The following is a 22,980-nucleotide window of genomic DNA, read 5'->3' as shown; positions in this document are numbered from 1 at the left end:
TTTATCAAATGGACAAGTAGATCCATTCACTAGAACTAATTATGAAGAAATTACCAAGTAGGTCCTCCCTATCCTTGTGCTAAAGTCTAAATCGGTTTTACCTGGACACTTACATCTAGCTCAAAAAATCTATGTCGGATACATATCCAAATCAGATATGTGTGAGATACTTAGACACCTACAAAATTCTCTGTTTATAGCTTTTAGAGATTTGTGGAGAGCTGGACTCATACCAACAACAAGTTAACTCTCCATTTTGACGTTAGAAGTGCGTAGGACAACAAATATATATGCGGAAAGACCTTACAGACAATATCTTCTAATTTAAAATTATAAATATATATTATTTAAGTAAAACTATCTTCTATCCTAAACATCCCCATATCTTCATTTTTTCCTCTTGCTGAGTCAGACAGTTGGATATGCGTACAAACTGGATTCCCATGTCCCTGCCTATGCAACACTGGTGTAAATGGCTTCCAATAAAAGTTGTTTTAGTGTTAAAATAGTTGTCTGGCAAATTGAAATTAAATATTCAAAATGACAAAATGCATCCTCAAATATTGTACCATATATTAGAGAAAGAATCATGTGCTAGCAGTTGACTGAAAATGAAAGCCTTGCCTGCAGATGGCTTGCAACATTTTCTCTTGTTAGCTTCTCAACATTCATGAGACTATCTTCTTGGGTACAGCCTCTGTTGTCAGAAATAACAAAAGGGGGCTTAGTACTAAAGAGGCAATGGCATTTAAAAAAGGATGGCGCTGATCCAAGCAAAAGGTTGACAAAGGCATTATAATGGAAACATAAGCTTTATGACAAAGGCATTATAATGGAAATACAAGCTTTATGCTTTCCCTTCTAACAAATGAACTACATTATCAATTGAAAGCTCTTACTGTCAACGCCCAATTGATTAACAGCAGCGACAAATTTGCGTTGCAACTCAACGGACCAAACGACTCTTGGCTTCTTCTGTGTTGAGGGATCTTCATTCCCATGCAGGTTTTCTTCAGAATCTAGTTCATCTTCTTCAGTCTGATCCTTCCTCTTCCTGTTAAGCTTACCACTACGATCACGAGGCCCCTGCACGCCTTCAGAATTAGGAAGTTGGGCCTTCAGACTACTCTCCCCTTCATTCTGATATCTTGAATCAAACTTTTTCCTCCTAACCACATGCTGCCAAATGTTCTTAAGCTCCTCAATCCGGATGGGCTTCAACAGATAGTCACAAGCACCATGAGTTATCCCCTTCATCACAGCTTTAGTATCGCCATTTGCAGACAGCACTGCATTGTAAATTAGCACAGTTCAGCGAATCTATCATTGGTTGCTTTTCAGATTACATGCAATAAGAAAAAAGCAAATAGTGGGTAAAGTAAGAATCTCGTTGAAAAATTCCAACATTACCATTCAGCGCTTTTGTAATTTCATATAATCTCAAGAACAATGTTATCTTTTAATCACAAAGTTAACGATCGAGGAATTCATTTTAATCAGGAAACTAGGAATCAGATTAGAACTTGGGACTTACTAATAACAGGGAGGTCCATTTCGAGGCCCACAAGCTCTAAAAGCTTGAAACCATCCATGTCTGGCATGTGGACATCACTGATAACCAGATCAAACTTGTCTTTGTTCTCCCTCAACATTTTCAAAGCGACGATTGCCTGACTGGCTGTTGTAACTGAAGAAAAACAACCCACGTCTCTTTAATAAGCCTCCACTACTTTTCTCAAAACAAAAACTTCAAAGAAACCCAATCCTTCTTCGACTCATACGGATATTCACATTGAAAATCAAAACTTTCGATGAGAATCATAGAAAGAACCGCCAAAAATATAACAAAAAGAAAAGTTCAGTGAAAGAAGCATGAGGGCAGTCTCAAATACCATCAAAAATTGAACTTTTTTTCCATAGCGAAAAAACTATATCAAGGAAATCGACCAACAGCTGTTATATAGAAAACCAAAAGGAAACAAAAGAAAACGGATTAAACGAGAACAAACCATCATAATGGCAGCGCAGGAGAAGATTCTCCAACAACTTGAGGCAAGTGGGATCATCATCGACGGCGAGAACACGCATGCCCGTGGGGAACTTGTCCGTGGTTTCCGCATCATTCCCCTTGCTTCTCCCGCTCTCTTCTACTGTCATTCTTCCACTCCAAAGAGAAGTCGAGGACCAGCGACCAAATCCGCGGCAGGTATCCAACACCTACCTAAGAACTCCCAAGGAACTCAAAACCACAATAGCCTTCTCAAATCCTATAACAGAACTGGTCAAAGAGAAAAGACCGGGAAAGAAGTCAGCAGTTGCTGAGAAAAATAGGAGGGAGAAAGGGAGCGGATTTGAAGGGATTCGGAGTAGAGTTGGTTTGGCAAATGGAAGGGTTGACAGAAGGAAATATTTGAGGGGTTAAGGGAGGAGGTTAAATGGGGAAAGGAGCAAGAGAGCTTCGGATTGGGTGGAATCATGCAGGGGACCCATTGCATGCACCCACGAAAATGGAAACTTTCCTTGTTTTATTTTAAGATTTATTTCTTAATTTTCTATGTGCTATCAATTAACAAGAGAAATAATTTCCAGAAAATCATGGAAAACTAGGGGAGCTACATGAGGAAAAAAAATGAAGGAGAGATAGGCTTTGTTCCTATTTAATAATTATTTAGCTTTTTTAAAACATCATTAGGCTATTTTTCTAATTTTTTCTTTTTAATAAAAGTTATATGCTCGTAGATACGGTGGTATGTGCCATTCACTCAATGCATCAATTAGAAAGGTGCAATGTCAATCTATCATGTATGTTCATCAACACGCATCTAACTAAGCTTAATGGAAAGCTTCTTCTACTATCTTTGCTGGTCATCTGATAAGTAGCAATAATATGGCGCATAAGCAATATATATAGCTATGATAGAAAAAATACTAGAAAAGAATATCAAATACTATGATTTTAGTTATTATAAAGAGTACGGTAGTAATTTGGTGGTAATTGTAAAAATGTTAAAAGGAGGGTTGAGTTATGAAGCAGTTTTGATCTTATTTGGAAAAGATGAGAGAGCACCTATGGGCTCGTTTGGTTCGCAGGAAACATTTTCTTTCCTAGGAACATGATTCCTGGGAAACAAATTCCTAGGAAGAGAATGCCTAGGAAAGTACTTTTGGCATGTTTGGTTGACCATGGGAAAGTGACAAATTTCCAATGTGCTTATGTTTGGTTGGCCATCCACTTTCCTAAGAAAGTTATATATAATTACTATTATGCCCTTAATAAAAATTAGGTTTTTAATGCCTCTTTAATGCTTCTTTAATGCTGAAGGGACTTTTTGGGAAAAAGTAAAAATGGAGTGATTCCCGCCTCATGGGAAAGTAACTTTCCCATGTTTCTCATGGGAAAGACTTTCCCATGAAATGTGGGAATCACATTCCCATGGGAATACAACTTTCCCTTCTCTCTCCTTTGAAAACTCCAACCAAACAAGAGGCATCTCATTACTTTCCCGTTGACCACACTTTCCCCCCTTCTTTTCCCGCGAACCAAACGAGCCCATATATTAGTCAAGGTGAGAAAGTTAGCAGGAGTAAGTAAAGTATTTTCAAGATAAATAGAAAGTATATATTTGGTATAAAAATTAGCAAAGAAAATCAAAAGAGAATATTTTTTGATTTCAAAACTGTTATTTTTATATATAATATAGATTATAGTATAGATACAAACAGGTATATATGCATGCATGCATGTATGTGCACATTATATTTCCTAGGAGTGTTCAGACATCCTTGTTCCATTTATAGGAAAGGCAGTAGGCTTGTGTTGGTTAACATTATGGAATAATAGACAAGAAAATTACTCGTAACTACTTTGTCTTTTCCCCCTGCCTTATATTGGCTCCCTCACATACACATATATAGTAATTTCATAGGAATCTCTTAAAATCTTTCTTCCTATTTTTAATGAAGACAATGTGCTTATTTTGATTTTTTTTTGATACATAGTTCTTATTTTAATTATCATTGGTAGATTGTTATACAAGAGGATATTTAATAACGATTTTGTCTTCTCGCTCGTCCACATTAGTTCTCCCTCAACATTGCTCCTCTTCCTTCATCTAAACCAAGATAAAGCTCTAACTTATTTAATTATTCTTGTATTTATTATTGGGTGTATAAGTGGAGGATTATTGACATCCCTAGGGTGTTGGGTGTAAGAAAAATTATAGATGGAGAGAAGGAAGAACTTATCAGTTGAGGCGTGATTTCACTGTCCTTAAGAATAGATCGCGCCCCTCGGAGATTGAATCTCGGTGTAGCAGGTAATGGCGGCCTATCCTCCAGGATACAACAACTGGATCACTCCAAGCGTACACTCGCAGATGCAGTGATACTGTCGAACAGCCCAGAACCGCACTCTTGGAATGACAACAGAGAAGAGTATCTCGGGAAGAAGAACAGAGAGGCAGAGGCTTTCGGGAACCAGAGGGAGGCCTGAGAGCCAGAGAGAGGAGAGATTTTTATTTGATAACTCTATCGGATCTGATGGGGTTTAAAAAAGAAATAAAGAGGCGTATTTAAAAGACACGTCGTTTTATGAAAGAGGTGTTTTTTAAAGACGCCCGTTTTATCAAGAGAGAACCAAAGAGGTGTTTTAAAGACGCGACGTTTTATTCAAAACAAAAACCTGACTCAAGCCCACACCCGCGGGGGGGGGGGTCCCCCCCTGCGCGTGATAATTGAGCGCGACGCGCCCGGCTAAACGTTTCCGGATCGGATTCGCCAATTTTGGCTTGGACCTCCATTGGGCTCATGCGCGCGTGGGCTACCTACTTTCTTTGCTTCACCAAGTTAGAAAGGCTGAATACTACATAAAGACCTTTTAAGTTTTATCTCTTTCCAATGTGGGACTAAAGGAAGTACACTAAACAAAAAGGCAAAAAGCAAAGAAGGGCAGAATTGGAATTTTAAAATATTCCAACATTGGGAAACCTACTATCATTTCCACAATTGCTACTTTTAATGTGAGTGTTGGAGAACTATAGCCTTCAATAAGATTATGGGTGAGGTGAGAAATTGATGGTGAGTTCTTTAAAAGGAGGTGGCCAATATTGTAAAGATCGGTATTAGTGGTAGTTAAAACAGTTGTTTTTATGGATTAAAAAAAATTTGCTAGTGTTTGAGCAGACAAAAGTGGGAAAGATTTCTTACTAAGCAAAATACGCATTCTTAACTCATTCCCTATTAGTCGAAGCTCTCAGAGTTAATTGGATAACTGACATTGATGTTGGAGCTCAAATTTGTTGGAGTTCACATGTTTGAATTCCATTTGTGCCAATTATTTTTAAGTAACTCATTTTGAATTTCAAGCTCAATCGTCATCTTTATTTGAATGCCAATCATAGCTCGCATTCAACTAGATCATAATTAATGCTACGTGCATGATTATTCATTCTTACATTGTTGTAATTTATGCATACAACACACATGATAAGTAGCATAGATGGCTATGATCTCCTAATACAATTATTATTATTATTTTTTGAATATGCACTCCTAGTTTGGGCATTGTATTTCTCTTGTCTCTCCCATGAGTAAGAATTAAAATTTAGAGGATATATTGATTTAACCTAATAGTAGATGTTAAAGGATGGTGCCTCTTGTAAATTCACATAAAGAGTGGGAAAGGCCAAAAGCAGACATTGAAATGGCCGTAGCACATTGGGTAGGATAAAATGGAGCTTGCTATTGAGATTTATTGCTTCAAAAAACATCCATACTATTGAAGAAAGAAATATTATCACTGTATATGATGAACTAAGAGAGGGAAAACTAATTGGAGGATAAAGATGCCTAACTAGATAATATATTATTATAGATATCCTCTTAGCCAGCTCTTCCACAACAACTGAGGTTTAGGGTGACACTAGAGCACAAGAAGAACAAATGACATTAGATGTGCAGGTTGTCATGTATAGATGTTGATAATATATTATACGCTTGTCTTTATTACATATTTTTTTCATAATATCATTTTCATGCCGTAAAATTCTCAAGAAGAACAAATGACATTAGATGTGCAGGTTGTCATGTATGGCACTTAGTCAAATGAAATCCCTTCACCTTATTTTGACAACATTAGCCTTTATTTCTTCCAAGACCCCTATATGTCATCGCCACCTAAGTCTTACCAAGTCCAAGCTCTAAATGATGCTTCCTCTTGGCTTGGCTCTTTGTGGTGTTTTATTGAGTTCCTTTCAAGACCGACCACTGGATGCTACAGGTATGTGCCTCACCTATTAAATTTTCAAGGCCCACTAAATTATTTTGGTGTAAAAGATGAAAGCCTTTAGGCACAATCAAGTATCAAATATCCAAATGCAAGTACAGATAACAGTATCAAAACATTTTGAAGGTACAAATTGAAAACTTTGATATGATAAAGAGGAAGAGAAAAGAAGTCAACAAGGTATTACCTTACCCCCTTTAAGGGTACTATAAAGAAGGACACGGGGTTCTTCAGATGAGAAAGAACGCACAGCACCTACATAAATTCCACTGAATCTAAACAGATACTGACAATTAAATTCTAATAATTTCAAGATTTCCTTCCATAATTTCCCATTTTAAAATGCAGCATTAAAGTTCACAGTCGTAGAATAATTGTTTCCATTTAGAGTGGTAATTAATTGTTAAACATGCTCATATCTATCCTAACTCCTGAACCACTTTTCTCATTTCCATAGCACGGCTAGTAAAAATTGTTCTCAGGATGGTCATACACATATTTTTCCCCACAGGACCTTTTTTTTATTGCTTCAATCCTTTTTATGTAATTATTAACTTATGCAGTGCTCTCACAAAACTGTTCATGGAATATAATTCCATGAATATTTTACTCCAAAGTTTGCTTCTTTAAACTGCTTGCACAGCTTTGCATGCTCCATTTTAATCAGGGGGTGGGTCAGATCCATGTACATCACTTTGCAAGATTATTATCAATCGCTTCTGCCTTAAATAAATCACTGATTACTTTCTCAAAGTGCCCAACCTTTTCCTTTTCCTCATTTTTAAATGCTGAAGCTTTCTATAAAGGCTACGGCAGTTATTATTCTCATGTTTAAAATATTTATTTTATATTTTAGATTCATGTGTACATGCATCTCAGCATGTATGTATTATTTTATTGCATGGATTAAGTTGAGCTACGAAAGGAAACATCTCAAAGGCTATAAAGCACCAAGAAATCCTACGTGCATCTACGAGGAGGATGAACTATGATGATATGTGCAAGATGTGTCGATTTAGAGACTTAGTGTGTGAAATGGGTGTTGAAACTGGTGGATCTAATTAGCAATTATCCATCTAATTCATAAAGTCAAGTATGTTTTAATATAAAATCAAGCAATAAAATAATTATAAACTGTTGTATCCATATTGATTGGTAGCAGTAATCTTGACATGGATGCAATAGATACTAGTCACAAAGTCGGGCATAGTAATTATACAATGATTAATTTCTTGAAAACAATCATTAACACTTTGAGTTAGTTTTGATTAAATCTTATGTATGTATAATACTCATTTCAAGGAGCTCGCATTATACTAGGAAAGAATATATAATACTAATTATTTGGCACATGTGTTGCACACAAAAGTTATAAAAAAATCAAAATATTAATTTGGTCGACATTATAAAATTATACATTACTAATTATTTGGCACATGTGTTGCACACAAAAGTTATAAAAAAAATCAAAATATTAATTTGGTCGACATTATAAAATTATACATTACTTTGCATTTGGATTTGCAAGTGTGCATTATTAACCTAAAACTTGCATGCAGCTCTAATATATCCGATTATTATGAGATATTCGTATAATGTTACAAATATTATAGTAAGTGCCATTTGCTCTTTTTGGATGATGGGTCAACATTATAAAATTATACATTATTTCACCTTTAATTATTTGGCACATGTGTTGCACACAAAAGTTATAAAAAAAATCAAAATATTAATTTGGTCGACATTATAAAATTATACATTACTTTGCATTTGGATTTGCAAGTGTGCATTATTAACCTAAAACCTGCATGCAGCTCTAATATATCCGATTATTATGAGATATTCGTATAATGTTACAAATATTACTAGTAAGTGTCATTTGCTCTTTTTGGATGATGGGTCAACATTATAAAATTATACATTATTTCACCTTTAATTATTTGGCACATGTATTGCACACAAAAGTTATAAAAAAATCAAAATATTAATTTGGTCGACATTATAAAATTATACATTACTTTGCATTTGGATTTGCAAGTGTGCATTATTAACCTAAAACTTGCATGCAGCTCTAGTATATCCGATTATTATGAGATATTCGTATAATGTTACAAATATTACTAGTAAGTGTCATTTGCTCTTTTTGGATGATGGGTCAACATTATAAAATTATACATTATTTCACCTTTGGATTTGCAAGCGTGTATTATTAACCTAAAACTTGCATGCAGCTCTAGTATATTTGATTATTATAAGATATTCGTATAACGTTACAAAATATTACTAGTAAGTGTCATTTTCTCTCTTTGGATGATGGGTGTACTCCAAAGGATCCCTTCCCTGTAACCTAGGTTGACCTTGATAGAGGGGTCTTGACCTCTTGGCAGCCAAGCAACATGTAAGCCCCTCCCCCCCACACCGATCACTACACAAAAAAAGAACATTACCGACTCTTATTTGCCGACGCTTATTCCAAGCGTCGGCAAATGACGATGCTTAAAAGCGTCGTCGCAACTTTTAACGACGCTTTTTAGCGTCATTAAATAACGACGCTTAAAAGCGTCGTCGGAAGCCAAAAAAATCACCTCATCTTCGTCCCACATCGGTGGATCTGAAAAAAAAAACTGTTTATATAGCCAAACCCAACCACTCTGCGCGGATGGAATGAAGGTACCGATCGGGGAGGTTGTTTGTATTTCTGAATAGAGGAGAAGATGCAGACCGCAAATGGTATTTTTTTTGGCAAATAGGAATTCGCGACGCTTTAAAGCGTCGTGAAAGAGCGACGCTTTAAAGCGTCGCTAAATTGGAATTAGCGACGCTTTTAAAAGCGTCGGGAAATATTTTTTCCACTGTAGCATAGGCGACGCTTTACCGACGCTTTGGAAAGCGTCGGGATGGTTTCTACCGACGCTTTAAAGCGTCGCTAATAGCCAAAAAAAGCGTGGACATCCCCTCCACCTCTCAAGCACTGGTGCATAAAAGAAGTCGGATCTCTAAAGCAATTGTTAGAAATTAGTCCACCCACCGATTTGCAGCTTTAGGGACCCACCCGATGGAATCATACGAGCCAAGAAGGTTCACATTGCTGGAAACGAGGCTTTTCTTTACCCTGCTTTTTAGCCACACTGGGACTGAGACACGGCCCAGACTCCTACGGGAGGCAGCAGTAGGGAATTTTCCGCAATGGGCGAAAGCCTGACGGAGCAATGCCGCGTGGAGGTAGAAGGCCCACGGGTCGTGAACTTCTTTTCTCGGAGAAGAAGCAATGACGGTATCTGAGGAATAAGCATCGGCTAACTCTGTGCCAGCAGCCGCGGTAAGACAGAGGATGCAAGCGTTTCTAATGTCCAAATTTCTTGTAGTGGATCCTTGTCATGCACCACTGGAATTGACCATCGTCAATCCTTACTAAGCTATCTGTATTCTAGCCTAGCTCGTATTTCATGATTTGACTACTGGAGAGTCCCATACTCCTTTACTGTGGAGCCAAGTTGACCTACGTAGAGGATCATGGATTGGCATGGTTGTGACCACCCCATGTGTAGATCTCCATCCAACCTTTGTCGAGCATCCATGAGATCCATCATTGATTATCCATGTCATATAATCTTTGCACTGATAAGATTTCTAAATCGCAATCTACCAGTTGAGTCACTTAGATTTGACTAACTTGGGTCCCTAGGCATTGCCACTTGTCCGGCCTCGTCCTTTTTTAATGCAAATCTCCTTTCATAGTCGGCCTTGATTTTACGTGGAGATGCAAACATCCAAACAAGAAGAAGCTAGCAAAGGATTTTATGCTCTGATCTCAAAATCAAGGTAAAATCCTAATCCTTTATTAAGGAAGAACGGGAAAATTATGGATAATTCGAATATTAGAACTTTAAAATTAGAGAATTAGCAATAATTTATTTATTTCTTATGTTGATGGTTAATGTGAACGAGTTGGGTCTATATTAATTTTAGATTAATTAGACATATTAGGTGTGGACTAGTAAACATTGTATCTGAGTTTGTCATCGGTAAAAGTAAGTAACCATTACATCCTATTTCTCTTGTTTTCTCATCAAAATAGGATAGAAAGTTAAAGGCTGGTTGGAGAAATACAAAGCATTCCACCTACTATTGCTGGAATTTAGAAGGATTGATGGTGAGTCCAAGTACCTTGAAACTTCAAGAACTTTTGATAATAGGTGTAATTGATAATTTGTAAATTTTGAAATTATAGGATTTGAACATTTGTGTTTTTGGGATTTAGAAACTCTATACCAGTAATTTGTTTCTTTATTTAATTATTTAGAAATTTTAGATTTTTTAATATTTTATTTAAGTTGAATATTTTTTTTGTTTATATAGGTGGCTATAGTTGACTTCGTGTTATCATAGGTCGTATCTCATTGTAGCGTAGCTATGTCTTCATGGTCTCTCTCTTGATATTATAAAAATCAACTCCATAATCATCAATAAGATATAATTCTTTTTAACCTTAAATGCATGCATCATCATGTAAAATATCATGAACAAAAGATCCTAGTACAAATACTAGTTGTTTTCAGGATCCTATCACAGTGGCAACAAAGCCCTAGCTTTGGTTCAAAGAAGTGGATTTGTATACTCATGACTAATTCAATACATCACAGTGCAATCACTCATTGTGTGTTTTATACAAAAAAAAACCTATTTTAAATTAGATTTTTTTTGCATGAATACCCTCCTAAATATCAAATTTTGCATAAATATTCTTCTAAATTAATATTTACATGTATACCCTCGTAAAATATTTGTTTTTCTATTCTACTATTTTTTTATCCTTATTTTTGCATATATACCTACGCCATCTAATGCCGTTAAAAATGAACGATTTCCAATTAAAATGACTAAAATATCCTTAATTGATAGATGTACAAAAATATTTATAAGGCAATCGCGATAGAGGACAAAAAAGTAATTTCATAATTTTACTTTATTTTTAATTAAAATAAATATGGTTTTTATTAATGGTATTAGAAGAACCGTTATATTAGGGATATTTGTGCAAAAATAGTGTTTTACAAGGGTACAAAAATAAATATAATAAGAGAAATTTTATGCAAATTTAAATTTTTAAAAAAATATTCATGCAAAAAAAGAAAAAAAACTTTTAATTAATATTCCTCAACGGCAATAAACACCCACGGCAGGAAATCCGCTAGGTGTTTCAGCTTTCAACGGTGCGGATTCACTCCATCAGATGAACCTCTTTATTGGTTGCACTAAAATAAGGGCACAAACGGCCAGCTGGTGCCATCTGGCATCGCGTCCTCGTACCTTGATTCACCCTTTTGGGCCCCTGCCGCGAATTTTGTTACACCCCGCTACTCGACGCGAGACACGTGTCCCGATCGTGGGACGGGGACCACCGACGTTACTCTCTTCTCTTTTTAACCCAGGTTGCCCCCCTTCATTTGCCCCTCCCCTATTTTACCCCTCTCTTGTCCATTTCCTCACCCCCCAACCCCCACCTCTCTCTCTCTCTCTCTCTCTCTCTCTCTCTCTGGGTCTCAGCTCCTGCTCAAGAATCGTCTCCAAGGTGGAGCTCATCGATTTATCCTTCTTTATTTGATATTAAAAGGAATAATTAGATCCTTTTTCTCTCAAATGAATAATCCTAGTTGTCTATGATCTCTCGATAAAATCTCTAGGCGAGCAGGTCGATCATCAGTGAAGCTTCCAAGAATTCAAGAGTCCGGTGAGTTAGGGTTTCCGGAGCTATTCTCGGACCGATCTTTCTTCATTTATAGTGTCTCACTGCTGATCTTTTGATATCGCTTCTATCCATGCATTAGGTTTCAAGAAGTAAAAAGGAGGCGGCGGCGGAGAGAATGGAGGCGTCGTCGTCGTCGGAGGCGGCGAGAGGTCCAGGGACAGAGTCGCAAGGGCTGACGAGGCGGCCGTCGCGGAACGCGGCGACGACGACGGTCCCGACGGAGGTGTTCTACAACGAGGTGGTGCCGCCGTCGCTTGCTGGGATCGTCCCCATCCTCCGCGTCGCTGCCGAGATCGAGCAAGAACGCCCTCGCGTCGCCTATCTTTGTGGGTACCCTTTCCAAGAGCTACGCGTTTTCTCTGGATTCTTGGCTTCATGAAATCTGGCTCATTGCGTTCTTTTTTGTTGGTTTTGTCTTTTCGTCTTCTTTGGTACGTGAAGGTCGTTACTATGCGTTTGAGAAGGCATACAGGCTCGACCCGAACTCGAGCGGACGTGGAGTTCGGCAGTTCAAGACCAATCTCCTCACAAGATTAGAGCGGGTGAGAACATCATCTTCTCTTTCTCCCTCTCAGAAATTTATTTTCTGAAATTTTAGAAGAAGGAAAAGTCTGGTTCAGCGGATGTCGCCTTTCTATTTTTTTCAGTTTGGCAAATCTTCTTTTAATTCCGCATTATTTTTATTGCCTTTTGTAATTTATATGATGATATTCGCACTCCTCCCTCTCTTTTTCTCTCCCTGTCTTCCCCAAATACATTCTAGTCCGCGGACGGCTTGCATGCATGATTGAGTTATTTCCCAGTTGGAGAGGCATTTTCTGGGTGTCCGCATGGAAATTTTTGTGCGGATATGAAATCTGCCGTCCACTGGCCTCTTGATCATTGCTGGAGTCCACATTGTTTGGCAGGGCTGCTGCGACTGGACGGACGAGATCATCTACAAAGGTAGAGTGGACGGTGTATCCACCTTCCGCATAGAAATTTCTATGCACGCCCCGGACCGCTCCACCAGCTCACCGGTGGACCTGGTCCACTAAAAATTTCCCTGGGTGTTTTGGTCATTTTGTAGAACGGAAGGTTCCATTCCTAAGTTCTGGTTCTTGAGGTGGGATCCGATCACCAACGCGGTGAGCTGACGCCTAGAGTTCCACTGAGGAGTGTCGAGTGTCTGGCGCTCGGCGTTCCGATCTGAGAAGCTTCCGATATCCTTCGTCGTTTTCTCTTCTTCTTCTTGCTGCCCGCATATAAATTATTTCTCCCGTAACTCTTCATTGTCGATATTACTAAGTGAACTTGTTGTAAGAAAATTAGGATTTTATTTTTTTACGGTTCTGTTATTTAAGAGAACCTCATGCGTATTATGTTTAAAGATTTTCCGGTTAAGAGGTGTTGCTAGAACTTGCTTTATCGCAATCTCGAGAACTTTCGTGTCTGATGTGCGTTAATTCTAGAGTACTTAACGTTGAAATCTGCAAATTTGGCATAAAGCATCTTGAGGTGATTTTGTTCATGTACTTAGAGGGTTCTTTGATATCATTCTAATGTCTGGAAACATTTTATTTTGGCTATAGACGAGGTATCTTTACCATAAGAATTTGCGTTAGATAGACTCAATAAATATGAAAAATAAGAACTACGGTATGCAGCGTGAACTTTCTACAACCAGTATTTGCGGCAATCACGAAATAATCATAAGTTCCTTAAATTTGGGCTGAATTAACCTAATCTGAATTCGTATTATAGGAAAATACGTCAACGCTTGCTAAAAGGGTAAAAAGAACAGATGCCAGAGAGATTGAGAGCTTTTATCAGCAATACTATGAACATTATGTCAGAGCTCTGGATAGAGGCGAACAAGGCGATAGGTAAGTGTGGCTTACAATGCTAACACTCTTAATGATGCTTGGGGTTTCTTTATTTTGATCAGATGTTTTATTGTGCGACCATTTCTTCTTTATAGATCTCAGCTTGGGAAAGCTTACCAGACCGCTGGGGTGCTTTTTGAAGTGCTCTGTGCAGTCAATAAGAATGAAAAGGTTGAAGAAGTGGCACCGGAGGTTAGAACTCTGACTGTCAGTATTGGTCACAAAGAGTGCTTGTCAATAGCATCTTTTGAATGCATGAACTTGTCTTCATATTGCTTTGCTATGTATCAGGCATCATAAGTAATGATGGAAAAATTTAAACCTTAAATGATTGTGTGCTATGGTTTTAGTTATTTCTGGTGATTTCTGGAAGTTTTGTGAAATTTAGTTCTTTGTGGTTGCGCAGATTATTGCTTCTGCTAAAGATGTTGAAGAAAAGAATGAGATCTATATGCCATATAACATTCTTCCCCTTGATGCTGCTGGTGCTTCACAGCCTATCATGCAATTTGAGGAGGTATTACATGTTACAAATTATCTGCCTCTTGCAGACTCCCTTGCTTGCCATTGGTTTTTTATATCCTTCAGCCATCTTCGTGATAGGTTCTCCTTTTCCAAGCACTAAACAAATTTATTTTATTTTTTATGATATTGACTTTAACAGATCAAAGCGGCTGTGTCTGCTCTGAGGAATACAAGAGGTTTGAGCTGGCCTACTTCATTTGAGCAGCAAAGGCAGAAACCAGGAGACTTAGATCTTCTTGATTGGTTGAGGGCGATGTTTGGGTTTCAGGTCTACTCTCTAATGAAAAAGAGTTCTTTCTGGAATACTTGTTTCTTGAAGAAGTTTTACATTGTTCTTGTTTGCTCTAAAACACACACTCTCTCTCTCTTGTTTTCATCAGAGAGATAACGTCAGGAACCAAAGGGAGAACTTAATCTTGTTGCTTGCTAATGTTCATATAAGACTGACGCCCAAGCCTGAACTTCTTAACAAAGTAGGTGATTTTCTTTCTTCTTAAAATTATTCTATTCATTTGAGCCCTATATCTTCTAGACATATGTGGGTTGTGATGCTTTTAGAATCTGAAAAAAAGAGAGACAAAATCCTCCTCTTTCATATAAAGTAATCTTCCGATGGCTCCTTTAAACCTTCACTAAGATTTATGGCTTGGTAACGGATTTCAATACTTCCGTGTTTCATTAGATGTCCTCAATACCAACTATCCTCATTATGAGCTGGATAATTATCTCTTATTTCTTTGTAGTTCAAGATTATTTAATTTATCCTGCAGATAATTGTGAGGCATAACTGGATTAGTTAATTAAAATTTTTTGCATTGCCATGGCACAACGGGCTAAGACTGACCTTACCTCATGGTTGAGCGCAACATTTGGACTGAGATATGGGCCAAACCTAGATAAGTAGTTACCAGTGAAATCTTATAACATGACCTCATAATTTGGTGATTTCTTTAGGCCTAAAGTTCTTTAATAGGAAAATCCATAGTTTGTTCCAAAATATGAATATGTGAAGTTAAATTGGCAGCTATATGATGTACTAAGTGACTTAAAGGCTTCTTCTGCATCAGCCAATTTTTGTATCTTGTTAATTCTTTCTAGCTATGTTTCAAATCATAAGGAATCCAGCAAAAATGATTAATATTATCACAAAAAGGTGAAAAACCTGAGCTTGACTCACATTAACTTTATTTTTGTACAAGTTTCACTTTCAAAGACCCAACCAACATTTATTTCACAATGGTCCCAGATTCTTGCTTGCAGCAGAAACTTCGTCTGGAATGAGGAGTTTGACGAGGCAATCAATGACAAAAATGTCATGCGATGGAAAAAGTTGACCAAAATACCCAGACAGAAACTATGTTTATTGCATCAAATGCCTAGTTACTGGAACATAGCCTACAGATTAGTAACTTGTAAGCTGTTAGATGACCATAATACTATATAATCATCCGTATGACTAGTATAGTTATTAGGAGTTATTTATTTGGCTTATGCTGAACTTATGTAGTAACTTTGTAATTAACACACATTAGTTTGTGTTGATGGACAATTACATAAAGGTGATGCCAAGATGACATGCAGCCACCATCAATCTGTGCGAGCATGTCAAAACAGTTTTGTCTAGGTAGTCACTTGTTCTGATAATACTGGCTTCATAAAGCAACTGAAGATTAGAAGAATAGCACAACGAAAATCATGCTAATAATAAAAGAAGTGATTTTCATGTTTTGGCCTTCCAGTATTACTTGATTGTGTGCTTTATGTAATCTGGCAAAGTTAACAGAGAAAAAAGAAAAAAAGGGATCAGATTTTTTTCTAAAGGACACAGACACGAGAATGATGGATTCATGTGAAGTTGATGTATGTAGAGCTTGAGAGGAGTCTTCTAGGATTTGTTTAATAAGATCAATGTCAAAGCAGTAGATTTTCCGATTGTTAGGTTAGAAGAAGTACTGGATACAGACATTTGCCATTATCATTCTATAAGTGAGACCTTGGTAGAAATCAATATTACAGGATTCATAATTATGACAAAAATAACCATAGTGCTTAAGCGTTGTTGATCCTCTCTCTTAGCTTACCTTGGCCAACAGACTGCCAATTGTGCAACTGCTGATGGCAGAAATGTGTTTTCTTATTTTTTTTGGTGAGAAAGGGTGGAAAAATCATCGGTATTATAATTATCCAAGTTCATATTTTTGGAGATGCACCATCCAAGAATTGAACTAAGAATCTCTGGTTGCTAAGTAGCGGAGTATGATCCCCAATTCAAAACAACGAAAATTTAGTCGAGGGCAATATTGTATTCACTTTTGTTCCACGTGATTTTAATGAGTTCACTATGAACTAATGATCTGATTTTTGTATTCTGAGAGAAATCTAAGCAGGGGCAATTTTTTCATGATATTTAGCTAGAGAGAAAGCTTTAAGATGGTTTTAAGGAATTCTCTTGACTATTATTGTTACACAGTATAGTTAATTAACCTATTAAGCCGGCAAAAGTGGTAAACTAACCTAAAAAATATTAATTAGTTGATGCTCAGGCAATTTTTTCAAGTGGCATTTTTCTTTGGTCAAGTCATAGGCCAGGCAATTTGTAACCTTTGTCAGTGGAGCTATATCTTGTCTTTATTCTCGTTCACATCTGGGAATTTAATAATGGAAGTTTTTTGCTCATGTTGATTGATTTGCAGAATTGGTTTCTGCAAATTTAGGCCATCACTATTCTAAATAATTTTGAAAGTTTGTGTTGCATAAGGGTTCATATCTCAGTGCCAAACTGTGTCTCTGTTTGCTCTTGGGATTATATGGCACCAGTATGAGACAGTTATGGTTAGGACAGTCCATAAACAATTATTAACAATATAAATAAAAAGAAAAAATAAGAAATTTGTGCCCAGACTGTGCTAACCATCCTGGTGTGTCCTAAGAGTTGGGATGCAACCAGGATGGTCGAGATGGTCAGGACATTCTGGTTCAAGAGAGAATCGGTGTCTTGCAGATGCTAGGGTACCATTTTCTTCTTAGAATGATGCGGGTAGTGGCAGGAGATGTCAAAACTTTTGGTTTTGGGATATGAATCCTTGGTGATGCATGGTTGTTCACACTTTATAAGCAGCAAAGGCAGTGGTTTCTCAGTCATCTTTCAACTGAGGAACTAAAACTTGTCTTCATCGTGTCAACTGACAACTTTGTTCCCATAGGTAGCACACTAAACTTCAAGATAAAAATATGTTGTTTGCCTGAAAGTGTTCTACTATTCTCATAATCACACTTCTAACGTTATTCATCTGTTGTTGTTTGCAGTATCATTAGGGACAAGCAAGCAAAGATTAGTCAATATCTTCTAAGTTTTAACTGAAGGATCTAGAATTGTACTTCATCAAGCATTTTGATCCTGCAACAAGAATAATAAACTATAAGTCATGGTCTCGGAAGCCATCAGAATAGGATGTTACGACCAATACCTTACCGCTTTGGTGTGAAATTGGCACCAACATAGGTGCTGGGATGCCAGAACTGTGTTCCAGTACATACTGGCCATATTAGTTTGGACTGATGCGCACCAGTGTGTAGGAGATTTTTTTTTCATTTGTTTTGAATGTATCAGTTTCAGTATATCTCCTCTATACTTGTACCATGCCTGTACTTTATCATTCCAATAGAAAAGTGATAGGGGGTTCATACCACTATTTATAACCTTGCTATAAGCTAAACATAATATGATTTCATTTCTAGTCTTCTTAGAATCCTACGTTCACAAACATGAAGCCATTTCTTGAGAAGTGTCTCGATAAATATTTTTATGGTATGTGGTCTGTAATATTGAAGTAAACAATTTAATTATAAATTTTATCTTCCTTTTCAATCACAACTCTGATGGATACTGCGCTTCATCGTCTTAACACTTCGATGTCTGCCAAATGTTTTCTTCTAATGAAGCTGGATGATAGAGCTGTTGATGCAGTCATGAATAAACTATTTAAAAACTACAAAACATGGTGCAGGTTTTTGGGGCATAAGCACAGTTTAAGGTAAGATCTGATGGACCAACACTTGCACTATTGTCACTTGTCAGTCATCCTTCAGGCCTTTGGTTGATTTTTATTTTATGAATAAATTATTGCTTCAGGCTCTGTCAAGGTCAACAAGAAGCACAACAGAGAAAGATCCTCTACATGGGTCTATATCTTCTAATCTGGGGTGAAGCTGCTAATGTTCGCTTTATGCCAGAATGTCTGTGTTATATTTTCCATAATGTAAGATCTTATGATTCTTTTTCTTTGCTCTAATATCTATGCATACTCTTGTTCCACATAAGGATCTATCCGTTTAGCCCTTATTGGAAGCTTCAAAATTCCTTCAGATGGCATTTGAACTTCATGGTCTCTTGGCTGGAAATGTCAGCATTGTCACAGGCGAAAACGTCAGACCTTCATATGGTGGGGATGATGAGGCATTCTTGAAAAAGATTATCACCCCATTGTATCATGTGATCGATAAGGTACTTATTTAAAGAAAGCATGCAATTACATTGGGACACTGTCAAAGGTTTAATTGAAATAATGGCTACATCGAATTCCTAGGAAGCCAAGAAAAGCAGAAATGGAAAAGCCACCCATTCGGTTTGGTGCAACTATGATGATCTAAATGAATACTTCTGGTCTGTAAGGGGTTTGACTTATCACCAAGTAAACTTCCAAACACAGTAGCTTGAGGCTTCTGTTGATTTTTGTCTGTATATTGTTCAGGTCAGATGATTGCTTTTCTTTGGGTTGGCCCATGCAAGTTGACGGTGAGTTTTTTGAGCAAACATATGAATCAAAGACCATAGTGCAGGTATCACATGAAATGTTGTTACTAGTAGTGACTATCTCCTTTTATGTGTAGATTTATACAGTTATCCTGCTACAAGTGACAAGCAGAGGGGAGAACGGTTTCAAAAAAAATCTGATAAAAGCACTGGTAAAATCAATTTTGCTGAGACTAGAACATTTTGGCACATCTTTCGAAGTTTTGATCGTTTATGGACCTGCCTTATACTAGCACTTCAGGTACAATTTTGTTTACTTAAGAATATTTGACCATTTTTGGCTCTAACAAATGGTCTAACATTTGAACTGTTTTCAGGCTATGGTTACCATCGCCTGGAGTGATTCTTCACCTTTTCAAAAGAATACCCTACATTCTATATCTAGTGTCTTTATCACAGCAGCCTTTTTACACCTTCTCCAGTGTATGAGCACTTTGCTTAACTTCTAGTTGTATCTAATGCATATACCATTTTCTGTTCTTTTCATTGCTAACGATTTTTTAACGATCAACAATACTGTGCTATTAACTATAACTATCTGATGGCTTCCTATGTTTACTTTGGATTGTTACATCTGCCCTAGTTGTGCTTTTGTCTGCACTTATATATAGTTTGACACCTAAATGTGGATACATTCTTGGTCTTGCACCATGATGCCTTACTATTGAACTATCATAGAAGAATGAATTCTAATAGATATTTTCTTTTTCTAGACACCATTTAAGGTTAATCATCTGGATATTTTTCAAGAGATAGCATAGGGCATAGATGGGAAGAAACCTTGTATTAAACGTCTGGATATGGTTATGTGCATGGTTTTAAACCCTGGTGGGATGATTGGTGTCCCTATGATCATGCCCAGATGTCCCGTCCCATTCTTGTGAGAAAATGGGAATTTGGGTGGGGATGGGACTCTAAAACCCATCCAAGCATGGAAAGAAGATGAAAGAGGATAGGAAGAAAGGGAGAAAAGAAAAAAGAAAGGAAAAATAGAAAGGAAAGAAAGATGAAGAAAAAGAAAATAAACGAAAGGAGAAGAAAAGGAAAGGAAGGAAAACAAAAGAAAATAAAAAAAAGGAAAAGAAACAAACAAAGAAAGAAAGAAAGGAAGGAAGAAGGGGAGAGAGATGTATGCTCGACTGAGACGGCCACCGGGATAGGGTGGGCCAGCAAGGTGTCCGATTCTATCGAAAGATTAGGAGGTGCCTGAAATTCAAAATCTTGGTTAGATGTTCATTTTCTGACAATTATCAATTTTCTAACTTGTCTTGTTGATGTTAAGTGATTTAAAGATGAGCAAAACAATTGCTGGAAAACAATAATATGTAATTACGTATTGTCATTAATTGATGAACTTGTATAGAATTTTCCTGATCTTATTTGGCTTATTTGTTATTGTTGTATATAGTTGCATAAGGCATGTAGAGTAATGCAAACCATATACTCAACAGTATATACAAGCAAGAAATGAAAACAATGTACCAGCTGTATTTGCATATCTTTACAGACCAATGTTTGTCCTATCGCCTCGAACCACCTAATACGGGGCATGCCATACCGTACCAGGTCAGAACTGGAACAAAAACACTATTTAGGTTTGTAAAGGGCCTGTACCAACCTGTACCATCCGATATTGCCTTGATAAAAAGTGAGTAAAAGAGATCGCGGTTTATCTCAGTACGAGTTGCATACCATACTATATTGATCCATACTTTACTGAATCAGTAACATACCATTATAGTACCCGATACCGAGATTGCAGATCTTATTGCAAACTCAACATGGAATATATGCTTAAGTTTTTCTTTGTATTTAAAACTTCAATTTTTGTGTTATATAAGATTTTACATAGAATTATCGTAAGAAAAAAATTTAAGCATTGATACCCCTTATCTTTTGAGAAAAAAAACTAAATAATATTTGCTAGTGCCGAACCAATACTAGGGGTCTTACCATCCGACAACCGCTCCGGTATGGTATTGGTATGTATCAAGGTCCGCCGTACTGATATCGGTCGGCGTATTGGTGGTGGGTGGTACCGGTACGGTACCGGTCCGTACCGGCCCCATATCGGTCCCGTTGAATGGCCGAGTTTTGGGAATCCGCATACCGATCTCGTATCGGCCCTTACCGGTTTCGTACTAGTCTCGTACCGGCCCGTACCGATCCTGTACCGGTTCTTCAATGATAAGCTCCCGGTATCGGATTCCACGTTGATCCGGTACCGATTCAGGACGGTACCAGTACGTACCGGCTGGTACGGCAGACCTTGACTATGTATTGTATCGAGCCGAGGCATATTGGAATTAAGAGAAGGGAGAGGGAGTGGGAGAGAGAGGGAGAAGGAGAGAGAGGGGGGGGAGGCATACCTTATCGATAGCAATGATGGTACCCTAACCCTAGACGCATCATCATTATTGCGAAACTCTAGCCCTAGTCAGTGTCATCATCGTGGAGCCGTCATTGCTTTGACATTGTTCTCATAGAGTATCGAGAGATGGAAGAGGCAATGTAAGATCGGGATAGGAGAATCAAGAAATAAGGTGAGCGAGGGTAAGGAGAATCAAGAGATTAGGAGAGAGGGAGAGAAGAATTGAGAGAGAAGGAGAGGAACAATCAGTCAAACTATTCTGGTAAACAATCAATCTGTTTCTAACCAACTGTTTCTAACCATTTGGTTTTCTGTATATTATTTTTCTAATAAACATTGCAGGAGATTTCTTTTCCAGAAACAAAAATTAGCCTCTTTTTTTGTTGCATGCTTGACATAATCTCATGAAAATTCTATGTTTCTAATGCTTGATATATGGTTAATGTGCTGACGCAGAATGCTCTGGTAGGTAGACTTCAGAACTTAATATACAAATTGCTTTGCTCTTTAAATTAGTAATCTTCGCTTTCTGGCATTGAAACACCTGACTACTTGGATTAAATTTTTCTTGTCCTATGTTGTTGGTAGGTGTTTTGGACCTTGTTTTGAACTTTCCAGGCTACTGTAGATGGAAATTTACTGATGCACTGAGAAATGTTCTCAAGATACTAGTTAGTCTTGCATGGACCATAGCCCTTCCTCTTTTCTATATTCAATCCTGGCCAGAAATCAGTATTCCAGTGAAATATCTGGATAAGTGGCTTCCTGAAGTGAAAGGCTTACGACCTTTATATGTCATGGCTGTCATGCTATACATGCTTCCAAATTTACTAGCAGGAATTTTGTTTATATTTCCAATGATTCGAGGATGGATAGAAAAGTCGGATTGGCATACCGTCAGGTTACTTCTATGGTGGTCTCAGGTACCATCTCGTCATCTCAAAGCTTGTTTTTATTATAATTGAAAAAATCTTCATAATAACTAATCAATGAAAGAAGTTCAGCTTGGTTCATATAGAATAGAAAATTAAAAAGATTATTCAGAAACAACATGCATTAAGTTTAGGATCGAGAATTGCTTGATGACTCCATTAATGTTTTCTATCAATGTTGCATTGGTGTCATTTTTCACCTTGCCAATAAAGAGTTGATTTCTTCCTTGAATAAATTAATTTTAAAAACGAATATCATAATCCACATAAATATGATGTCAAGATACAAGAATGGTCTGAATAGTTTAAACTCCTAATTATAGTTCTTTTCTCCTAAATGCTGTAGTTTGCATCTTGCTTGTCTCTAATATTTCTTTTTCATCATTCTGCTACCCTCCTGATCAAACATGCTCTTTGTACCAAATCCTAGCATTCCTCCTAA

At 37.3% G+C, this 22,980-nt stretch overlaps 2 protein-coding genes across 2 annotated transcripts in view; one reads left to right on the top strand and one right to left on the bottom strand.

Annotated features, from left to right (window-relative positions):
• Positions 1 to 689: 689 nt before the first annotated feature.
• Positions 690 to 2,655, bottom strand: LOC120106209 (two-component response regulator ORR24-like). The gene is made up of 3 exons (XM_039119133.1): positions 2,010 to 2,655; positions 1,535 to 1,687; positions 690 to 1,289 (listed from the first exon to the last, which is right to left on the bottom strand). Exons 1-3 carry the CDS (start codon positions 2,155 to 2,157, stop codon positions 874 to 876), a joined length of 717 nt encoding a protein of 238 aa, XP_038975061.1. The 5' UTR covers positions 2,158 to 2,655; the 3' UTR covers positions 690 to 873.
• A 9,253-nt stretch (positions 2,656 to 11,908) lies between these two features.
• The window catches only part of LOC103698126 (callose synthase 5-like), a 41,967-nt gene continuing 30,895 nt past the window's right edge, over positions 11,909 to 22,980 (top strand). The window contains exons 1-16 of the mRNA XM_039119132.1: positions 11,909 to 12,014; positions 12,112 to 12,358; positions 12,474 to 12,574; positions 13,776 to 13,897; positions 13,993 to 14,089; positions 14,304 to 14,414; positions 14,562 to 14,690; positions 14,803 to 14,895; positions 18,365 to 18,456; positions 18,555 to 18,681; positions 18,789 to 18,926; positions 19,009 to 19,085; positions 19,174 to 19,217; positions 19,313 to 19,476; positions 19,553 to 19,658; positions 22,195 to 22,529. Coding sequence (XP_038975060.1) covers positions 12,148 to 12,358; positions 12,474 to 12,574; positions 13,776 to 13,897; positions 13,993 to 14,089; positions 14,304 to 14,414; positions 14,562 to 14,690; positions 14,803 to 14,895; positions 18,365 to 18,456; positions 18,555 to 18,681; positions 18,789 to 18,926; positions 19,009 to 19,085; positions 19,174 to 19,217; positions 19,313 to 19,476; positions 19,553 to 19,658; positions 22,195 to 22,529 — 1,947 coding nt within the window. The 5' untranslated portion in view covers positions 11,909 to 12,014; positions 12,112 to 12,147. The remainder of the gene's footprint in view (positions 12,015 to 12,111; positions 12,359 to 12,473; positions 12,575 to 13,775; positions 13,898 to 13,992; positions 14,090 to 14,303; positions 14,415 to 14,561; positions 14,691 to 14,802; positions 14,896 to 18,364; positions 18,457 to 18,554; positions 18,682 to 18,788; positions 18,927 to 19,008; positions 19,086 to 19,173; positions 19,218 to 19,312; positions 19,477 to 19,552; positions 19,659 to 22,194; positions 22,530 to 22,980) is intronic.

This window comes from Phoenix dactylifera, unplaced genomic scaffold, assembly GCF_009389715.1.
Source record: "Phoenix dactylifera cultivar Barhee BC4 unplaced genomic scaffold, palm_55x_up_171113_PBpolish2nd_filt_p 000490F, whole genome shotgun sequence".
NCBI classification, from domain to species: Eukaryota; Viridiplantae; Streptophyta; class Magnoliopsida; order Arecales; family Arecaceae; genus Phoenix; species Phoenix dactylifera.
This window is presented reverse-complemented; position numbering and strand designations above follow the sequence as displayed.

Excerpts from the sequence above, each read along its gene's own strand:
- LOC120106209 (XM_039119133.1), bottom strand. The coding sequence starts at position 2,157 with ATGACAGTAGAAGAGAGCGGGAGAAGCAAGGGGAATGATGCGGAAACC. Across the intron at positions 1,688-2,009 it reads CCTGCGCTGCCATTATGATG|TTACAACAGCCAGTCAGGCA; the intron begins GTTTGTTCTCGT and ends GTTTTTCTTCAG. Across the intron at positions 1,290-1,534 it reads AATGGACCTCCCTGTTATTA|TGCTGTCTGCAAATGGCGAT; the intron begins GTAAGTCCCAAG and ends TTTACAATGCAG.